At 33.9% G+C, this 16,075-nt stretch overlaps 2 protein-coding genes across 3 annotated transcripts in view; both read left to right on the top strand.

Moving 5' to 3' along the window:
• Nucleotides 1–10,172, top strand: part of LOC128171447 (uncharacterized) — a 136,814-nt gene extending 126,642 nt beyond the window's left edge. The window contains exon 5 of the mRNA XM_052837236.1: nt 8,654–10,172. The gene's annotated coding sequence lies outside the window, so the exon portion shown is untranslated. The remainder of the gene's footprint in view (nt 1–8,653) is intronic.
• Nucleotides 4,036–10,172, top strand: LOC128171380 (uncharacterized). 2 transcript variants are annotated; one of them, XR_008242069.1, is made up of 4 exons: nt 4,036–5,976; nt 6,456–6,531; nt 6,727–6,809; nt 8,483–10,172. XR_008242069.1 is itself a non-coding variant. In XM_052837167.1 (3 exons), the coding sequence occupies exons 1-2, from the start codon at nt 4,233–4,235 to the stop codon at nt 6,783–6,785; spliced, it is 1,803 nt and encodes a 600-aa protein (XP_052693127.1). In that variant the 5' UTR covers nt 4,036–4,232; the 3' UTR covers nt 6,786–6,809; nt 8,483–10,172. The 2 variants fall into 2 exon arrangements, 1 of the variants encoding a protein (XP_052693127.1); XM_052837167.1 differs by lacking the exon at nt 6,456–6,531.
• Nucleotides 10,173–16,075: the final 5,903 nt, after the last annotated feature.

Raw genomic sequence — 16,075 nt, forward strand, 5'->3', positions numbered from 1 at the left:
AAAATGAAATTCAAACACAACCGGGTACCTGGGGACGGATGAGAATTCCATGATAAATGTTCAAGTTTTACATGTTTTCCTACATTTTTGATGCATATACACAATAAAAGGGTAAATATTTGTTGCTTCTTGATCATTTCGAGAGTAATTATCATAGCAGATGTTATTTCAAGGTCAAATGTACATTTACATATCCAACATGTAATGGTAATGGAGACAATTGGAAAGAGGGGGGCCATGGCTTTTTGAATTCTGTAAAATTAATATATCTAAAATATCACTTTTGGATAGGAAGGAGGAAAAACTTGAGTTTTTTGACATATTGTATACTTTGATAACTGCATTTGTCTACATGTGAATTTTATTTGAAAGAAAAATATGCTGTTTTAAAAAAATTAAGATATATAAGTCAGGTTGCTTAATGTTATTTCATGAAATCAGACAGCAAAATTGCTGCAAATTTATAATTTAGATAATTCAATTGATCAAAACTCTTTTACTGTGCAGTATTAATTCTTATCTCGGTAATTAACTTAAGCCTTTTAATTGTCATAAGGATAGGAAATACCTACTTTCTAAGCCAATTTACTTTAGTGGTGGTCATTCTACACATTTAAAAGGCATTTACTTCCCTTGTATATTATAGCTAATAAATCATGTAATGACATATACATGTACAATGTATAACCAACAAAATCATCCATTTTCCCAAAATAGACTACTTTTGGTAAAAATCCACTCAAAATTACAGTTAAATGAGAAATCTGAAAATACCATGTAGTCTTGAAACTTACACTAACATTCTCTGAAAAGTCATCTTGTCTTAAACTTACAAAGCTTATGCTATTCTGAGAAAAAGTATACCTCATTTTGCCAAATCCATTAAGGATTAAGAAAAATATGGCAATTTAAGTGAACCCAGCATTTCCACTTTCTTCTATTTAACACAGATTTATAGGGCTCTCCATAAATAAAGCATCTTTACCTGATCTTTTAGAGGTCAACTGTTGTTCAACCTCCCTAAATAAGAAACCTTATTCAAAACTACATACATATACATGATATTATCATGACAAAAGCATCACATCACTTAGAAATACCCTTACATGTATACCCTCCCCCTATTTTTTGATTTTCCTAAGAAGCATAAGTTTGAACACTTTAACCAAATATTATGAAATTTAAATGCTTCTATTCTGATCAATTGAATTTTTAAGCAGCGTGAAATTAAAACCATCGCAATTGATACTTTAGTAAAAATCATGAAAATTTAACATGGTGGAATTAAAACGACTTACAGTATTTCATCCAAACAGCCTCAAAGTATAATTTTCTGCTATACCATTTTTTTAAAATGAATTCTACTGGGTTTTTTTTTGAAAATAAATTTAGCGTTTTTATTTTTACTAAATTTTAGTTGCACAATGAAAAAATGAGGGATTGCACGATAATACATGCTCATTTTGAAATTTAAAGCATTGTTGATTTCTTTTCCTAGATAGAGATATGCACAAAATGATGTTGCTCTGTGATGCTTTGCCAAGATTAAAAGCATGAGAGAGATCGAGAGAGAGAGAGAGAGAGAGAGAGAGAGAGAGAGAGAGAGAGAGAGAGAGAGAGAGATCTGAGGCACATGAAGTAAAAATTATTACATACATTTGTCTTACTGTAAAAACTGTTTACCATGTAGATGTGTTCTGCATGTAAAGTTTACCTAAAATGAATCAATAAAATTCAATATATATAAAAGATAAACTAATCTCAAAGAATTTACAATGTTCTGTGAAATAATCAAATCTTGAGAAGAATGTTTTATAGATATCAGGGAACATTAACCTAAAATCTGAACTTAAAGTTCTTTTCATCTTGCACTCTGATTTACATGCTCTTTCACAGGCGATAATCATATACGGTATAACGACGAGCCAGACAAAAGTTCTAATTTTAATTAGACTGAATATTTACCATGTCAAATTTATTTATTTAATTAAGCACATGCAAGCCTGTCTGAGTTCTTTAATTCATTAATTAAGTGGAGGTGATATGATAAAGATCTGCTATTTTCAAATATTTAGGGTAAAGTTATCATCATGCAAACATGCACTCTAATTACAACATTCTACTCTTGTGTGCCTTTGGACCCCCACCCCTTTTAATTGCACTGTTATACAGTGTGTGGTGTGTTGTTCAATACAAAATAAGACATACATATACATAATAATAAATAGAAATTCAAACGAGTAGTGTGCAAAACATACACGTGAAAATACATTGGACAGATAATATCCCGAGATTTCTCTGACTCAAATGCCCGCTTTTATATTGTTACGCACGTCAAAAGCGAAGGTTAGAGTCAGCGGAATGTCGGATTAGATTGAAAAGTGCACAAACACTTTGAAAAGAAAAAGTCAATACGACATATCCTGTATTGAAACATACCTTTATAATCTGTCATACGTTAGTTGAGCTGAAATTTCCACTATCGCCGTCTTGCAGGCCATTCTTCTGACACACCGCTATCAGCTGTTGTTCGCAGTCGAAACATGGCGAGTTGACATGGTGAATCGTACGATAATTATTTCGATTAAAACTAATCAGACTAATAAAAACTAACAACGTAATTATCGACCGAATTAACGAAATTGTTTCAATAAACACTCTGATTAACTATATAAAAAAGGAGTTCGGTTTTATGACCTGTACGAAATCTTTTCAGCAGGAGTTACTTTTAGTGTGAATTTTGCACTATTTTTTAAACCAATAACGAGGAATCAACATTTCCGGAAAAATCAATATTTAAACCCTGATAACTCCGCAATGCAGTATCCGATTTTAAAACGAATTGAAGTTTTGTATTTATCTTTACAAACTATACAATATGCATATAATTTTATGTTTTTTATAAAGTTTTATGATCAGTACGAATTGTTACAGTAGAAGTTACTTTCAGTGTGAATTTTGCACTATTTTTGAAACCAAGAACGCGGCATCAAAATTTCCGAGAAAATCAGTTTTTAAACCCCGATATCTCTGTTATGCATCCTCCGAATTTCAAACGGTTTTCAGCATTAGACTCAGCTTAAAAAGCTCTACAAAATAAGTATACGTTTTTTGTTTGATCAAAAAATTCATTTTTTCAAAAAATTTGATTCGCTTCCAGTTTCGACCGCAAGTGACAGATTTTTATTATATAGCTTCATTACAGAGGTAAATTGACCAAATCATAACAATTGAAAATGTCAAGCCTCTATCTTAAAGCGTTTTTTAGAAAAGTCCCGGACAAAATGACTTTTTTTAAATTTTAAAAATGACGTCACGCCAAAACGGAAGTGATGTTGTCTTTAAAACTTTAACATCTTTGAGGGACGATAACTTGCTAAAATCTCTGGAAGTTTCATTGAAATCGGTTGAAAACTTTTTGAGTTATGAAGCAAAAAAGGAGTCAGAAAAAAAAGAAAAAGTATAATAATAATAAAAAGAAACCGAAGAAAAACAAAAGGGTCTTCCGTTGGAAAACGGAAGACCCTAATAAAAAGAAACCGAAGAAAAACAAAAGGGTCTTCCGTTGGAAAACGGAAGACCCTAATTACAATAGTAAGATGCACATGTTCATAAGAATAGGTCAGAGAGAGAGAGAGAGAGATTACATCTTTGAGAGTAAGATATATTTAGTACATGTACATGTTTAATGGAATTTGTCTGAAAGAGAGAAATAGATAGAAAGAGAGAGCAAAAATACATGTTTAGAAGAGAAATCTGAGGAGACAGAGAAAAAGCATGTGTTAGAAAAAAATCAGAGAGAGAGGAGGAATAAGATCGAGAGAGAGAGAGAGAGAGAGAGAGAGAGAGAAATAGAAAGAGCAGGAGTACATGTTAGGTAAATTGAGACAGTTAATACCCGGTAATTGAATTAACTTAATTGTGATGTGTACTTTACATCTTATTTTTTTTTTCTCTCTGACTTTCTCTGCTAGATAATCATATAGTACACTTTCTCAATCATGTACACATCCAAGAGAGGGAAACAGAGAGAAAGAAATGTAGGGATAAAGAGAGAGAGAGAGAGAGGAGAGAGCACCTCTTTCTCACTCAGCAATCTTATGTTGTATTTTTCTACTGGTTGAGTGACTCTATAATCAGAACCAGAATAATAGACCATCAATTATCCAAGTAGAGAAAATATATTAATCTTTAAAAAACCCAAATATATTTCTTTTAAAATTTGACATTGAATGTTTATACAAACAATAATAATCCTAAAACTCTTTATTTTCATTGAACAGGTTATGACCCAGACTTCCCACATCATGGACACAGCAAGCTCCCAATACATCACAGCAAGCTTCTCATTTAGACTACATCAATGTTCTAAGTGTCCGGGGGACACAGCGTACTATTGTGTATCGTGTCCATGTGATCTGTGTCCCCAGTGTAAAGAGAACCACGTAAAAGATCTCCAAACAATAGACCATGATGTTGTGTCACACCGTGATAAACTCAACTACATCCCAACACAAGAGATCTGTGTGAGACATCCTAGCCATGTTTATACAAAGTACTGTGAACCTTGTCAAGTTCCTGCCTGTAATAATTGCCAAACACATAGAAAACACACTCAGATAGATGTTATAACAGCCTATAAAACAAAGCGACAACAACACAGAGGAACCATTCACACCATCAGAAGTGAGGCTCTCTTTTACAGACCTGTTCTCCTGACAGAAATCAAAGCTGATGTCAAAACCTGTCACACAGAATTCTCCCCCCTTCAATCAGAGATGTTAACAAAGGCCCAGAGACTGAAGGATCTCATTGACTATGTGGTATATGATCTATTGAACAATGTGTTATGTTACTTTGATTTTAAACACAGATGTAAAAAACAAAAGATAGAAATGATCAGACATATTGTCAGACTAAGGAGATATGAACACAGATATGTACAGCCAGCATTCACATTCAGTGCGCTACAATTCCTCTCCTTCACAAAGGCAGCCCTCCCCCAGATACATCTTACACTCCACACCAGCCAGCTCTCCATGACTGAGTCACTCAACAAGGAGGATGTGATGGAGTCACTGAGTGCAATGCAAATCACAGAGAGAGGAAACCGACGCGTAGGAAACCAGTGTCTGCTGAAACTGACGTCTGGTGCTGAGTTCCATCAATCTCTCACAGTGCCAGGTGTTGATTGTTGTCGTCACATTTCCTGTGTGACATCAGACCGGGTCTGGGTCAGTGATTTTAACAATTTCATGTTGACAGACACAACAGGTGTCCCTCTACATCGTGTGGAGGATTCATTGAGTGGTGATGGAGGATCACACACAGTGAACAGTGAGAGTGAACTGATTTATATAGATGAGGATTATAACATCAACAAACTGTCAAAGGATATGAAAACAACCACCACATTTATAGAGACAACAGACTCTACATGGAGACCACGGTGTGTGTACTGGTCCCCGTCCACTGGGGATCTACTGGTTGCGATGTTTAACAGTGATACATACACAGGCAAGGTAACCCGGTACAACCAGAGTGGACAACTCACACAAACCATACAGTACCACAACACAGGACGGGGACTGTATAGATTACCTCGCTATATAACAGAGAACAACAATGGGGATGTCGTGGTGTCTGACTTTGAGTTTCGTGCTGTAGTGGTGACAGAGCGTGGAGGAAGACATCGTTTCTCCCACACAGGACATCCATCAGGATCAGGACTACAGCCATGGGGAATCTGTACTGACGCGCTGTCACACATCCTGGTGTGTGATGGTAGAACCGACACAGTACAGATGATAAATAAGGACGGTCAGTTCCTGTCACATCTACTGACAAAATCACAAGAGATGGGTAGACCATGGGGCCTGGGTTATGATGTCAACACTCACCGTCTCTGGGTCGGATCACCGTGGAACAACAAGGTGTGTGTCTACAGGTATATCACCAGACAGGACGCTCTGACAGGTAAGTCTGAGTCATTATCATTCACATTAATTAGATATAGATAACTAAGACACACAGTCCGTGTTAATTATCAGTCAATAAGATACATGTAAGACATGTTTATCTGTGTGATTGTTTGTCAATATAAACAACTCATTGTTACAGGGTTAGCTGTGTCTACCAGTCATTGGGATTCAGTGTTTATCTAAAATAAACAGAAATAAGATACATTATTTTATTAATTAAATGTACAGTTACATGTCATTGTATTTAGTGAATAGAAATAGCAGGTTGTTGTATTTAATTATGAAATATATAGAGTGACTCATGTATTTGTAATCAGTTATTTTGTGACATGTTAATTGACTTAATTCAATTATTTAGATAAATATTAAAGAAAGTGTCATGGTAATCAGGTTAAAGTTTTAATTGGTAGATGTAGCTCTATCATTACATATACTGTATGTATTAATTAACAGCTAATTAATGCCATGTTGTAGATGAACACAGACCCCGTCCTGATGAAGACACCTGATACACGACACCTCGTCACAACAACTCATCAACTAAACGAAGGTAAAACTCACTGACGCATGTATTTGTAATCAGTTGTTTTGTTACATGTTAATTGACCTAATTTAATTAATTAGACAAATAATAGACCAAGTGTCATGGTAATCCGTTTGAAGTTTTAATTTGTAGATGTAGCTCTGTCATTACATATAATGTATGGAATTGATTAATTAACAGCTAATTAATGCCTCGTTGTAGATGAACACAGACCCCGTACTGATGAGGACGCCATGTCCAGCTCAACACCAGCCGTATAATGGAGATAGCTGGGATATTGACAGGTTGTAAATGTTTCTGTACAAATCTAGTCTGCTCTCCAAACCACACATGTTGTTTATCACTTTGTTCAACATCTGCAGCTGACATTGAGCTGTGTATAATTCACATGGACTGTAATACTGACTCCTGTTTATTTCACACTTTGTGATCATCCAAACATGGCTGTCTGTTGCTGAGTGAGAAACATCATGTTATACAAGTTTTATTTTCTGAATGTGGAATATTATAAAACAAATATCCACATGAAGTCTATAATATTAAACTGAACAATTATAAATTGTAAATGTCAGATCATTATCAATTCCAAAATGTATCTTTGTTTTGCTAATTGTGCCATTATTATACCCCATGTAATGGAATTGTTAGAGAATAATGACTTCGACCTAAGAATTTTATCATGTTTAATATGAAACTTTTAAGGTATTTAGGACACAACATGTAGATGTGCTAATTACTAGGAAGTTCCAATTCATTTATCTTTCTAGGAATTTTAGCCCCATTGAACTTAGAATATTGGCCATATGTTGAATTTAGCAATGATTTTTTTTGTAGGTAGTTAGAACACAATGTGTTGATTTGCACATTTCTAGGAAATTTTAATTACAATGTTTTGTCTTCAAATTTTGAACCATTAGAATTTAGTATGTTGTTGTTTAAGACAAATGATTAAATATATGCATAATTGCAGAAAGTTTTGATCTGATGATGTTTTGCTAGTAATGCCCTTTATCATTTTTAGCTAACTGAGCTGAAAGCTCAAGTGAGCCTTTCTGATCACATTTTGTATGTCGTCTGTCCGTCTGTTTGTTTGTCTGTCCTCTGTCCGTCAACTTTTCACATTTTCAACATCTCCCCCAGAACTACTGGGTCAATTTCAACCAAACTTGGCACAAAGCACCCTTGGGCAAAGAAGATTCAAAGTTGTGAAAATTAAGGAACGTGCCCCTTTTCAAGGGGAGATAATTAGGATTTATGTATCCCAACCTGAGAGAAATTCAAAGCCACCCTCCCATCCCTTTAATTAAGGTGGTATGGAACATCTGTCAATAATGATGTGAATTAAAGTACATTACTACTGAAATACTTTCATTGGTTTAGAATTTTCTTTCACAATATTTTACCAAAAATGTGTTTTAGAAAATTTTGGAAAAGTAATAAATTTTTCAAACCCGACTCGAACTCGTGACTTACAGGTCCGTAGTGAGCGCTCTAACCCACTGCACTGCGCTGTAAGGTAACAATGATGGGAAAGAAACTATTTATAAAATTACACTTGATTTACCGGTATTGTTTATTTCGATAAATAATATGACACAACATAAAGGTGTCCCATACCACCTTACATGTAAAGAATGAATTTTAATCAAAATGTTGATTTATTCTACTAATTTAACAAATTTTTCAAAAGAGCGGTCCCCATACAATTCGCCTCAGTTGCAATCAGCCGGTACCAGAATTACATGCTTCCAGGTTTACTTTTTTGCGTACTGCGTCATCAGAAAGCGGTGTAGAATGCCACCTTAATGCATACTCTGCCATTCATGATGTGTAGCATTGTCAAGTAATGGGAGAACATGGGGTGTCTGAGCTTTCTCACTCTTTCCTTCTTGTCCAAGTATTTGATATTAATTAATCATTTAATACTATTATAAATTTTTTTTTTTATTTCTTGCAGACAAGCTGCTTTTTAAACACCTTCAGGGGGAGACATTAGAAAACCTTCCCGGATTATCCATAATTCCAATGGAGTTACAGAAGCCAAATAATTACCGGTCATCAACGGACTTTGTGTTCTGTGCGTGAACTCTACATAAACGTTTCATGAATGGACTCTGTATCTGTGTAGGTGAACAAAAATAACGCGTCATCAATGGACACTGTTGCTGTGTATGTGAACTCTGCACAAAAATAACGCGTCATCAATGGTCTCTGCGTTCTGTGTACATGAAATCTGCACAAAAATAATGTATCTGTCTGCCTGAACTCTACATATATAACGCGCCATCAATGGACTCTGTATCCGTGTGCGTGAACTCTACATATATAACGCGCCATCGATGGACTCTGTATCCGTGTGCGTGAACTCTACATATATAACGCGCCATCGATGGACTCTGTATCCGTGTGCGTGAACTCTACATATATAACGCGCCATCGATGGACTCTGTTTCTGTATAGGTGAACTCTACATATATAACGCATCCTCAATAGACTCTGTGCTCTGTGTACCTAAACTCTTTATGAATAAGGCATCATCAATGGACTCTGTCTTTTGTGTACGTGAACTGTACTGTAATTTGTTATCATACGTTTTTTGTCAATTTTATCTAAGTGTAAATTTTGTCAGTATATAATATGTTTTACATATCTAAGCTCCTGAAATTTCTGGTATCATTCGGTGCTAGGACGGAGATGTCCATTACAATTGTAGCCAATGTGTCACATATTGTTTTTTTTGTAATTTTGATTTTTACACAAGAAATCTTGTATGTTGTAATAAACATTATATTCAAAGGGGAATAACTCAAAATGTGTATTTTTCAGTCAGGATGAAAAAACAGTTATTCCCCTTATATAATTTTCATAAGATGGAAGTTTTACTTAAAAATGAGAAATGAATTTGATGGTGTTTATCCGTGACAGTTTTATTGGTAGGATTGATCATTTGGAAAGAAGTGATCTGATAAGCTTTTGATAAGAATTTGATAAGTTTTCGTTGGGTTTTTTTATACAATGTTATGTAGTTTTAATTTCAATATATTAATAGTTGATGTTAGTTTTTAATTGATTAAGTTTGAGCTGTGCCTGTGTAACAATTGGTGCATCATATATTGCTTGTTATGCTCAAAAGGTAGGTCACAGTGACCCAATTAGAATTATGGTAGTTTATAGTGAAACTATTTTAGAACATATCTATTTATTTGAAAAAATAAACTAACTTGTGTTTTAGAAATGATGTACCATTAATTATACCAGAAGTCATATACTCATGTATATATCAATTTGAAAGTAGGTCTTGATGACCTCAATTTGTATTTAGCATGTTGTTAATCCTATGTGTTTGTTAATGGTGTTTAAGCACATTTCTCACACTCTGTATCTCTGTTGACCAGATAGATAGGACAACTCAAGTTAATGTCATTTATTTGGAGAAATATTGTACGCAAGTTTAAGCGAGATGATTTTTTTGTGTTTACCCACACAATAAACCTGATGAAATACATTTATAACATATATATATAGTATTATGTTTATTTTTATTGTGTTTACTCTTACCATGAAAAACATAATACTTGTATACAAATGATGTTTGGGGAAATGTAGCGAGCTGTAGATAAAAGTCAATAAACTTAAAGTGACATGTCTATATTGTTTGTCTTTTTTCATAGTCAGGCAGTACTGTAATACATGGTACAAAATGAGGACACGGATTAATCAGACTTCACCATTGTTAATATATATATTTGCATTTTACCACTCGCAAATACCCTTTATTGGCCTAGACCTAGACATTTAGATATTGCATCAAAAATAAACATTCCGACTTTAATGTATCCTTTATGACGTCATAGTATACAGACAGAGCAGTTGCGATTATAGAAAAATAATTGCAGTTCCTCTGTATAGGCTTACAGTGGGAAAGAACAATGGATATGCAAATATTTTATTATGGCAGCTTGGTTCATCCTTAAGCAGTATTATAAACTGCTAAAACACTGTTATTATACTGTAGTTTTTTAGCTCACCTGAACAAAAGGTTCGAGGGAGCTTTACTAATCACCTGTTGTCCGGCGTCTGTCTGTAAACTTTTTACATTTTTGACTTTTTCTTTAACACCACTGGGCCAAATTTAACCAAACTTCTTATGGAAAGGGGATTTTAAATTATGAAAATAAAGCGCGCAGCCCTCTTCCAACGAGGGATTATTAAGAAACAGTGAGGATATTTTTTTCTCTAAAACCACTGGGCCAAATTTAAACAAACTTAATAAAAAGTATTCTTATGGAAAGGAGATTTTAAATTGTGAAAATAAAGCGCGCAGCCCTCTTCCAAAGAGGGATAATTAAGAAACAGTGAGTATAGGGTGTGTGTCCTTAAAAATCTACTTCTCAAGAACAACTGAACCAGAAATACCAAAATTCACACAAAAGCTTGCTTATATAGTAAAAATTCTAAATTATAAAAATCATGACCCTCAGACCTAAACTGGGGCTTCAGTCGCGTGTAGAAAAGATAATGTTTAAAAATCTTCATGAGAACCACTACAGCAGAAATGCCAAAATTTACACCAAAGATTGTTTCTATAGTAAAGATTCTAAAATATAAAAATCGTGACCCTCGAACCAAAACTGGAGCCGCAGGCGGGGTTCAAATTTTGATTTAGAAATACATAGGAAAAATGTAAAAATTGTCCTCTCAAGAACCATTGCACCAGAAGTGCCAATATTTACACCAAAGCTTGTTTTTATGGTGAATATTTTAAATTGTAAAAATCGAAACCATCGGACCAAAACTAGGCCTCCAGGCGGGGTTAAAAATTTAACATAGAAATACGTTGGAAATTTTTAAAAATCTTCTCAAGAACCACTGCAGCAGAAATGCCAATATCTACTCAAAAGCTTGTTTATACAGTGAAAAAATTGGGGTCTGACGCGAGGTTCAAAGTTTAACGAATATAGAAAAATATCATAAAAATCTTCTGATAAAGAACCACAATGCTTCAATTTGTGAGATTACTATGCAGGCATCCTTAAATAATGTAATAAATAAAGGCGTGACCACAGGACCAAGACTGGGGCCCAAAAAGACGTTTAAAGTTTAACATAGAAATATATATTATAAATCAAAGGCCTGAAGGCCTGAGCGGCGCATCGCATTGAAGGTAGCTAAAAACATCACTACAAGTTGTTTAATATCGCCATTCTACACATGGGGAAGGTGGCGCGCTTTTCCTCATTCAGTTGGACATCGTCTTATTTGTTTTATCAAGTGATAAAATACGAAATCTGTCCCTAGCTATAGAAAGACAGCAACTTACTCTCATTTTAATATAAATATTTTATATACGAAATTATTTCATTTTTTTACCTTCGATATTCAAACAATTAACGTCGCCGCTTTTAAATTGAAGTATGAACTGTTGTTATGCAAATTATCTCATCGGTTGACTGGTCCTCTGTCCCTATCGTACGTACATCGTATTGCAAGTCTATCTCATCTGCGTATTAATCTTTGTTTTGCTCTTTCATTGATGTTTTTTCAATGTGTAAAGGAGATATCTGTTGTGATGATTTGTTGACATTTTTAAAATGAATACTGAATATATGTTCCTGGTTGAAAATACGTAACAATCAGAATGGCACTATATATTTTTTGGCGCATTGATACTTGAGTTCTATGACGCCGCTTGTATATAAGCCGAGAGAAGTGGGCTGACAGCGATGAGGCTACATCACTGAAAGCGATGCGCCTTAAAAATGTTTAAAAATTTTCTTTATGAGAAATAAATAATCTACAGTTTGTGAGATTACTAAGCAAGCATTCTAAGATAGTGTACATTCTAATTTGTTAAAGCTAACCAAAATTCACGGAAAAATACCAGGCCCCAAAAGGGTTCAAAGTTTGATATAGAAATAGCATATGCTACGACATATAATGTTACAAGGAATTGTTGTTCAGATGAGCGATGAGGCCCATAGGCCTCTTGTTTTCATAAGCATATAATAAGTCAATTGTTGTCATATGGTTGTGTTATAAATTTTGTTATAAACCTCGCTATACAAGAAAAAATACATGTACAAACTTTAAAAGCCAGGCACTTCAGCACATATAACGTTACACCGCCATCACGCACTTTACAGATGTATCTTTACCCTACAGCCACGCATTTATATACATATACTGTAAACACACGGATTTTGACCACAGGGGCTCGGTTGTCAGACACTGAACTTTATAACAATTTATTCCCGGATAAAAAAATATACATAAATGGTCATTCAATATATCTTCTATGGAATCGAATTAAAATCTGCCGTTAAAATCGCCCTTTATCGTCGTTTTAAGAAATGTGTATTATGTTTACATTAAAACATACGTAATCACAGATTACAAAGCTCACCGAGACGAGACATCACCCTTATGAGACTTCACCTTAATGAGACCACCTTTATCATATTAAATGAAAATCATACTTTATGATCTTGGATATTCATGGATTCTGTTTTGACACAATATCGTATATCATCTGTTAAAAAATTGTATGATAATCATAGGTTCATATGTTAATAAATACAATAATATAAAATTAAATATTGTATCCTATCATATTTACAACATATGTCATATAATACAATAAAATACCATAATAAACAATGATGAGATATGATATTGTAACGTATGATATGACGTTGTATTGGGTTATACGTTATTGTGTTTGATCAAATAATACAATATCATAATATATAAAACAATATACTAGTATTATATTACAATATCATATTACATAATACATCATAACATTGAAACATATGATATTATATTGTATAATATAGTATGATATTGTATGATACTGTATCACTTTTGATACATAAAATGATCAAATTGTATCATATGAAAACAGATACAATATTATTTGATACTTCAACATTGTATCCTATCAAATGTTACAATATTATGTGATAAAGTTAAATATTATATATTGTTTTCCCTTGGACTGAAATGTCATATTTTCATTGGTTTAAACATAGCACGTGATTGCCTCATATATCTCTATATTTGTTCCGTGAGAAATAATATTAAGCAATATGGCCGTCATTGGTCGACGCTTCGCTGACTCATTTCGACATTTCATAGTATTTTATACATAAACTGCATGCTGTAAGTTCTTAAAGTATTTGGAGTTGTTGCCCTTTGAAATTCTTTAAAATTAGAGTAGTTGCCCTTAGAATATTGACGTCACATTGTTTTGTCTGGAGCAGAACAAAATGGCAGCGACGAAATTTGCTCAAATCTCTGCAGAGGAAAGGGAGAAAACGTTTGAAATTAAATAGCAACAAAACATTGTAAGTAAACATGGGTAAAGCAACGATTTTGAAAGAGTATTTGAAAGGTGAGATGAAAATTTTGAAGAGTTTAAATGAGTTAAATTGGACGAGATGTAAGGCATCTTGTACATGGCTTTGCGTAGATCATCGCTATTTGTGAATAAATATGTCGCTTGATAGTCCTCGAGAAAACAAAACACTTATTAGGTTAGTTACTGACTCACTACGGAAATATATTGGGTTGATCAATCTCATAGAAGGCTCGGCTTTCAGTACATATTGTATCATATGATACAATCATATATTTTACAATATCATACAATACAATTTCATGTGATGTGATAATATATCATATTATAAACCAATATCATATTATACAATATCGTATGATACGATATTATATAATATAACTGTATCATATTATACAATTTCATGTGATATAATTCTATTTACAGAAACTAATATCATATTATACAAAATCGTATGATACAATATTATAGAATATACAATATGGTATCATAGGATACAATATTATATTTTGCAATATCTTATGTAATAGTGTCATGTGATTAAATAATAAATTAATAATCAATTTAATATTATACAATATTGTATCATAATATACAATACTATACATAACGATATCATGATACAATATCATAACATAAAATATCAAAAATGTTTATACAATATCATATCGTATCATATAACTTTTTATAATATTACATATGATATAATATTGTATCATATTAAACAATATTGTTTCATACCATACAATACTATATCATAGGAATCATGTTACATAATTTATCAACAAACACATCTATCTATCGAGCAGGTTTGAGTGAGGTAGGAGATTTCTTTAATTTAGCATCCTTGATAATGGAGATCAGGCTCTGCATCTGAAGCAACCTCTGCGTTTCATTTATAATATAGTTTAATCAACTATGCAAGCTATCATCTAAAAACATGTGACCTGTTCAAAAAAAACTAAACCTCATTCAGCATCCGAAACCTATGGCTCAGATTCAGCATTCAAGCCTGTCAGGTGCATCAGTATACATAAGATGCATCTCCATGCAAGTTTGGTGAAGTTAAGACCAGAAATAATAAAGATATCATCATCAGAGGGCACTAGCAATTAAAACCTTATCCTGCTCCAGCATCTGCAACCTATGGCTCAGATTCAACATCCATGCCTGTCAGGTGCATCTGTATCATAAGACACAGCATCCATTCAAGTTTGGTGAAGTGTGGATCTGTAATAACTAAGATATATTTTTTAGCATCCTTAATAATGGAGATCAAGCTCTGCATCTGAAGCTTCCTCTGTGATTAATTCATACTACAGTTTAATCAACTATGCAAGTTTGAAAAAGTACTATTATCTTTTAAGCATGTGACCTGTTCCAAAAAACTTAACCATATCCAACATCTGAAACCTATGGCTCAGATTCAGCATTCAAACCTGTCTGGTGCATCAGTATCATAATACACACCATCCATGAAAGTTTGGTGAAGTACAGACCTGCAGTAACTTAGATATTGCTATCAAAGGGCACCTGCAACAAAAACTTAAACCTGGTCCAACAACCTTAACCTCCTCCAGCATCCGAAACCTATAGCTGAGATTCAGCACTCAAGCCTGTCTTGTGCATCAGTATCATAAGACACACCGTCAATGCAAGTTTGGTGAAGTACGGACCTGCAGTAACTTAGATATTGCTATCAAAGGGCACCTGCAACAAAAACTTAAACCTGGTCCAACAACCTTAACCTCCTCCAGCATCTGGAATTTAGGACTCGGATTCAGCATCCAAGTCTTTCAAGTCCATAAGTAGGCCCAGATGCTTCACACATGCAAGTTTGGTGAAGATAGGACAAGTAATAGCTTAGATACAGGACCTGCAACAAAAACTTTAACCAGGTCCTGACGCCGATGCCTACGCCGACGCCGAGGGTATAGCATAAGAATGCTCGAGAAAACGTACCCAGGAGAAAACGTACCCAATTTATAGGGTACGTTTTCTCCTGGAGAAAACGTACCCGGGTACGTTCTCTCCAAGAGAAAACGTACCCTATGAAAATAATAAATAATGGTTTTCATGGATATTCTTAAATGAAACAAAATAAAATATACAATGAACATTTGTAGCATTTGTTGCTGTTGTTTTTAAATGCATAGTCACGTACTTAAATTATTCAGACAATAATTTGTAACA

This window comes from Crassostrea angulata, chromosome 2 (assembly GCF_025612915.1).
Source record: "Crassostrea angulata isolate pt1a10 chromosome 2, ASM2561291v2, whole genome shotgun sequence".
Taxonomy (NCBI): Eukaryota; Metazoa; Mollusca; class Bivalvia; order Ostreida; family Ostreidae; genus Magallana; species Magallana angulata.

Bases quoted from the DNA above. Each gene is read 5' to 3' on its own strand.
- LOC128171380 (XM_052837167.1), top strand. From the start codon at position 4,233: ATGTTTATACAAACAATAATAATCCTAAAACTCTTTATTTTCATTGAA. The intron at 5,977-6,726 runs GTAAGTCTGAGT...GCCTCGTTGTAG, and splicing joins CAGACAGGACGCTCTGACAG to ATGAACACAGACCCCGTACT.